This window comes from Puccinia triticina, chromosome 6A, assembly GCF_026914185.1.
Source record: "Puccinia triticina chromosome 6A, complete sequence".
Lineage (NCBI taxonomy): Eukaryota > Fungi > Basidiomycota > Pucciniomycetes > Pucciniales > Pucciniaceae > Puccinia > Puccinia triticina.
The window spans coordinates 3,261,890-3,268,506 of record NC_070563.1 but is presented as its reverse complement, the minus strand read 5'-3'; the positions used below and the strand labels follow the sequence as shown (position 1 = coordinate 3,268,506).

The following is a 6,617-nucleotide window of genomic DNA, read 5'->3' as shown; positions in this document are numbered from 1 at the left end:
ATCCTTCCCGTGCTTCGAAGCTCCCGAGTGGACTCCCCTTCGTCTTCCCCTTTTCTGTGCCCCTGCGGCCCCCGTCTGGACAACATTTGCTTAATCATTAATAATAACAATCATAATCATTTCAATAAATATTTATCTTTTTTTTTTAATAACAACCATCAATCATCCTACTAGCCTGTCTTAACATTATCCTCCAGCTCAGCGTTTCTCTTCTTCCTTGGACTGTGACTGCGCCCAGTTCAATTTTTTCATTAAAGCTCATCCATCCACCCCCCCTGCCATCCCCCTTTTTTCCTTTGAGCCATCGCCTGCTGCTCGTGTGCTTTGGGCTCCAGATCTGATCCCCTCTGCCCTCGTTCCTCGGCCCCCTGTCTTCCTTCCATCGATCTTTCCTACTAATCCCAATTGGCAGTCTTCTCTCCCTCGCTGCTCTCCTGGCTCACCCGCTGCTTTTTTCTGCTCTTTCCAACCAACCGCTCTCCCAGGCTCTCGCTATTCAGGCTGCGCCTCGTGCAATCACCTCACCCGCCCTATTAAACCCCAGCGCCCCCTCCCGCCAGTCTCTCCCGATCAGTAATTGACTTCGGGTCAGCTTGCTTCCCCATTTACTTCTCCACCCACTCCCCAGCCCAGCACACTCGTTTGACACCCCAATATCACTAATCATCAATAATATCCATCGCTAATAATCAATATCTTCTATCTATATCTGTCGCCCTCAGCACCGATCCCCTTACCTTCATTTATCCCCTGTCAACCCTCCACCCCGACAAGTCCACCACTCGCTCCCTGCCAGCCCCCACGCCTCACTGCACAATTAACTTATCCCCCGCCCTCGTGAGCCCCACCCGATATCTCAGCACATCTTCCTCCGCTGCTCCCCCCCAACTGACAATTAGCCCACAGCTGTCTAGGATGCCTCCACGTCGGACGAACAGCCGTGGTGCCCATGTACGCTCCGTCTCTCTAGCCGACGAGAATGCGCCGGTGAACTCCCTCGTTGGCCCTCAACGCTCCAAGGCGGCGCTCTTATCGAAGCCTACCCGTAATGGAGCTACATCCTCAAGCTCGAAGGACTCAACCCACAAGTCGTCGTCCTCTGTCGGTGCAAGCACTGTCACAGGCCGCAGGGTCTTAGGCGACGTCAGCAACGCAGTCAAGGTTGGCATCATTCCTTCCCCCACACGTTTGATACAGCAGTAAATCCCCTTTTGACACTGTCCTTTGTTTGATTATAGGCTGCAATCTCCGCCAAGGCCGATCAAGATGCCAAGGACCACAAACCTCTTTCCAAACCGGCGAAAGTCCGCAGAGTCGGAAGCCAAACCTCATTCGATCACTCTGATTCGTCCGCAAACGCTCGCACCTGCCTGGATGGGCCTGCCGCCACGTTTGGCGGCAATGCAGGCAAGAAAGTTGCAGCTACCCTCAAGAACCGCTCTTCCGCTCAAAGTCTCAACTCCACCGGTGTCAATACCAAGCGCAAGTCCTCTCACAAACCGACCAGCTCATCCTCAAACCCTTGGGCTGCAGTTGCTCCGAAGGTGCTACGTGACGAGCTTAACGAAGTCGAAGTGATTGCCGACTATGACGATCAAATCAAACTAGACGATCTAGACGAAGTTTCGCATGAATATGCCCGACACGAATATGAAACGATCCCCTCGAGAGATGAGCAGATGGTTTTAGATCCCCAAGAAGAACACATGACCCTTGAAGAAGAAGTCTTTTCGAAACCGGAATCAAAACAAGCTGGCAAGGCCGAACCCGAAGATTTCACCAGCGCCTCTGAACCAGACCACCATGATCACGAAGACATGTTTCAAGCGCCGAGGGCCCGAGCGGCCTCCTTCAGCTCGGAGGCAAATGAGCTCAGCATATGCAGGAACCATGTCGAACACAACTTCAAGGATGCATCGGCTGATAACTGGATCATGCTCGCTGACGAGGATGAAGAGGAATGCGCTCAAATCATCGCAGCTGTCAAAGCTGACTTTCAGGAAGAGCTTGATTACTGGGATGCTACCATGGTAGCCGAGTACAGCGAGGAGATCTTTACCTACATGGAGTCCCTTGAGGTTAGTGGTGGGAACACGTCTGACACATATACCCTTCAGGGCTGATGTTTTTTCTTTATCTGAACCAGGAAACTACCCTTCCCAACCCGAGATACATGGATGCGCAAACGGAAATCGAGTGGGACATGCGCACGACTTTGATCGACTGGTTGCTCCAAGTGCACATGCGCTACCACATGCTTCCCGAGACCTTGTGGATCGCCGTCAACATCATCGACCGATTCCTGTCCAAGCGTGTTGTCAGCTTGGTCAAGTTTCAACTCGTCGGCGTCACTGCTATGTTCGTTGCTGCCAAGTACGAGGAAATCATGGCTCCGAGTGTCGAGGAGTTTGTCTACATGACCGAGAACGGCTACACCCGTGACGACATCCTCAAGGGCGAGAAGATCCTCTTAAACGTGAGTGGACACCTCTTATCCCCTTTGGTCCATCCGCTTGCTTACCCTTACCTGTTCTTCCAGACTTTGGACTTCAGAATCTCTCCTTACTGTTCTCCATACTCGTGGCTCCGCCGTATCTCGAAGGCGGACAACTATGATATCCAGACACGCACGCTGTCCAAGTTCCTCATGGAACTCACTCTGCTCGACCACCGTTTCTTGCGGGCCAAATCAAGCATGGTTGCAGCCATTGGGATGTACACTGCCCGTCGAATGCTCGGAGGTGATTGGGTAAGTACTACATCATCAGACTGCGCCAATCTTCCATCGATCATGGGCTGACAATTTGTGTTCTCACAGAACGACGCGTTCATCTACTACTCGGGCTATGCCGAGGCGCAGCTGATTACCCCGATGACCTTTCTTATCGAGTTCCTGTCAACGGAAGGCTTCGAAGACCGCTTCGTGTACAAAAAGTACGCCAACCGCAAGTTCCTCAAGGCGAGCGTGTTCGCGCGAAACCAGGCTTTGAAGCGGGGCCGCGAGGAGTCAGCCTCTCCCGAAGAAGCTTGATCCGCTCTTCACTCGCCTCCGCCCCCGATCAATGCATCTTGTATGTAGGACCCCCGTGAAGATATATATATATATGCAGACCAAAACTGGGGATATTACCTCCTTGTACTTGTTGTTTTTTCCGTCCTTCCTCCCTCTCTCCTCTCCTCTCTCCCTTAATGTATTTCGCCTGAGTGTCCGCCCTGTTGGTGTGTGCTTTGCCGACGGGAACGGGTGGGTTTTTTTATTGAGTGGACAATTAGCTCCTAAGTAGTAGACGCCGTCGAATTGCTGTGACACACTATTCTCAGCTACTTTGTTGTTGTAGTCGTGCGTTCCTTCCGCTTATTGATGTGCGCGCTCTGGCTCCCCTCTTTGTTTCCTTTCCTTCCGTCCATCTTTGTGTCCTGGCTTGTTTTCTTTCATATCTCAATTCACACTTTCATTTACCTGTCCGCATTCCTCCCTGTCTCCATCATCGTCATCGCCATCATCATCACATCCGTGAGTCCACTCACATGGTCTCTACCTCCGCAAATCAAAACCAACACAAAAACTGGCCTCCGTGCTTTGCCTCGTGGGCAGCCCTCCTCGTTTTCAAGCCTGTCTCATCTTGTACACCCAACAAGCTCGTGTCTTTTCTTTCCTGCAACCGCTTGTTTTTTTCACCTCTTCTTTTCTCGATCATCATCATCATCATCCTTCTTTGTGTTTCTATTGGTTTTGTGTGGTGTGTGTTTGAATGTGAATGAAAAAAACCCTCTCCCTCCGCCCTCTCCGACCTGCTCGCGCCTCCCTCGATCGACCGCAACTCTCTTTCTTGGACTCACCCACCAAACACTCACTGCTGCAAAAAGATCCCAGACTGCCGATCGCGCTCGGTCTTCGGCTCCCCCCTGCCCCGCGGCCTTCTTTCGTCTCGATCAACGCCTCTTTGGGCGGGCTTTTGGGCCCCAAAACCCGCCGTGTTCCGGCCCCCGATCTGCGCCTCTGGTGCTCCTTTTAGTCCCGATTTCGTTGGTGTGTCCATAGATCTCGCTGGTTCTTCTGGTGTACAGTGCCCCGCACCTCTTCTTGACTACCCCTACAGGGGTGTTCCAAATTTTTTGGGGGGGGGGATCCAAAAAAAATATTGGGGGCGGGGGCTTTTCTCCGATGATTTCTGATGTTTCTGGGGGAAAATGATGCGGTACAACAGCTGTCAGAACTTTTAGCCTGAGAAATAAGTGTTATATGTACATACATTGTAATAGGGGGGTTCACAATTGAATTTTACTAAACTTTGGAGGCAAATTTAAGGCCTTTATGAACAAAATTTCAAAATTTTGGGAAAATGCCCAGTAGCAGGTGATACAGATCAATCAGAGCAACTTATCAATTTTTTTAAAAAATGTTCATAAACACCTTAAAATGTGTTCCAAGGTTTTGTAAATTTCAATTGTGAACCCCCCTAATACATATTTGAATATATTACATAAGTGTACATATTATGGTAGTTGTGAGGTCTCCTGGCATCCTGGCTTTGGCAAATCACCTTGTAGTGGTGTTTGTTTAGTCATGTGTTTCATTTTTCACACAGTTGTCACTTAGATTCATAGTGTGCAATGCCATGCGGCCAAATTACACTCAAAAAAAAAAAAAAAAAAAGAGACCTTCAAAAAAACAACTCATGATGGCGCCTGCTAGCAAAGCTTCTAAAGCACAAAGAGCCTGCCGCGAATGTGAATCAATGCTGAGGAAGAAGGTTGGCCGCACGATCAAAAAGCAAAAATTGAATTCCAATCAAAGCTGTCCTATTGAGATTTCCCATGAGGGTGAACAGGCTGATGAACAATTTTTTTGCAATCCCGACAAAGATCAATTCCCACCGGCAAGAACTCAGCCAATTGCACTCGCCAAATGCCGTAATCACATGGTTTACAGTGTTTTATTTACATAATAAGTCCGTTAAGTACATAAAACATACTTTATAAACCCATAGTACATACATTTAAACCCATAATATAGGCAAGTGTTCCAAATTTGACCACCCAAAAAATGATAACTTTTGAAGGAGACATCTCAGAGGGATGTGCTATATAAAATCCTTTTCTACAAGCTCCATAGAGCTCAAAAATGTGTTGTATGGAGTTATAGGGTTGATGGTCAAAAAGTTATGGGGGGTCAAAAAATTTTGCGGGCGCGGGGTAGTTGAGAAGAGATGCGGGGCACTGTAATTGTGTTTTATTTGGGTGCGGTTGTGGTCTCTGTTCCTTCTGGTGCAATCCATCTCCTTCACTGGTCATAAGTGATCTGTTGAATCTTGCGGGGCATCAGCTGTTGGGTAAATAAGTCTTCCTGTGGTCAAAGCCGGAGAAGGAGTCTTTACCCCGCGTCCTGGGAGCATTAGCAGGCCTCTGCTGGTTTGTGTCTTTATGCATCCAGTGCAACCTCCCTCTATCTTAACTAAGTCCCTCTATTGGAGGGGGGTGATGTTTTTCAATCCTTTCTGGACACGCCATTTGTCATCAGGTAATACAGCTAACACGGAAAAGCTTGCCAAATTTTGTGGCTGAATTGATTTCTGCATTTCAGCCACAGGCCTGTACAGAGAAGCTGTACAGGCCTAACTTAACACATGTCCCCCCTGGTGGGAGGCTTGCTGTGGCTGGCCGCAAAGCGGCCCCTCCCGCAGGGAGGGACTTGCGCGTAATGTCAAAATTTTGGCTGGGAAAGAAATCACAAATGGCTGGAGGGGAGGGAAAATATTAAGCCTCAGCCTGCCTCCCCCTCAGGTCCTGTGGACCTGCCCCAGAGCCAAAAGATACTTCTGGACCTCAGCTTTCACTTGGCACCGGTCTCATCTCCTAAATCCAGTCCATTTGCACTGTACTAATGCTTTAAAAATAAAAATAAAAAACATGAAGAAATGTAAACTAAGGATGTGCAACCATCATGCCTGGTGGATCCTGCATCTGCAAACCTGCAGATCCTACACATGTAGTGTTGCATTTTGTTGCAGATAGGAAATTCAATTGTGCATATTATCAGAAAATCTCAAAATGGATGTTCAGAGCAATGTAATATCCTTCAGGATTCCTTTGACCTTCAAAACGGATTCCTTCAATCAGTTTTGGAGCTTTTTGATCAAAGTTTTGGGTGAGGGTGCGCATCAGCACTGCCAATGAAACTGTCTATTCAGTTTTTTTTTACATATTTTGCTGATTTTTAAATAATTATTTAGTGATTTTGGGGTTGAATATCCTTCCTTTCACTGCCAGACTTCAGACATTAGGTGTAAGCCTCTGCTGCGGGGAATCCTCTGGGCAGGGTCCCCCGGACCCTCCGTTTGAGAGGCTTAGTTAAGCTAGGTACAGGCAGTCAAAACACGTTTGGCCGGCTGGTTTTGCTTGACACGGGTGCCGGGCCGGGCAAGGGGCAAGCAAGGCAGGAATGGTGAAGGGCCGGACCAAGGTAAAATTGCTCCAGGAATCCAATGGTGGGGCCTTCAAGGCCCCAAAGTGGAAAAAAAGAAACTAGTTTTTTCCTCTGATGGAATTCCTGATGTACAGGAGCCATGAAGGCTTTGAGGCTGAAATCAGTGGCACAAAAGCTGGCTGCAAGCTTT

General features: G+C 48.7%; 1 protein-coding gene across 1 annotated transcript; it reads left to right on the top strand.

The window, feature by feature from the left end:
* Window positions 1-915: 915 nt before the first annotated feature.
* On the top strand, window positions 916-3,031 carry PtA15_6A402 (uncharacterized protein; the record flags this gene model as incomplete). The annotated part of the gene is made up of 5 exons (XM_053170104.1): window positions 916-1,161; window positions 1,239-2,078; window positions 2,147-2,476; window positions 2,540-2,749; window positions 2,819-3,031. The coding sequence occupies 5 exons, from the start codon at window positions 916-918 to the stop codon at window positions 3,029-3,031; spliced, it is 1,839 nt and encodes a 612-aa protein (XP_053021328.1).
* Between the last annotated feature and the right edge of the window lie 3,586 nt (window positions 3,032-6,617).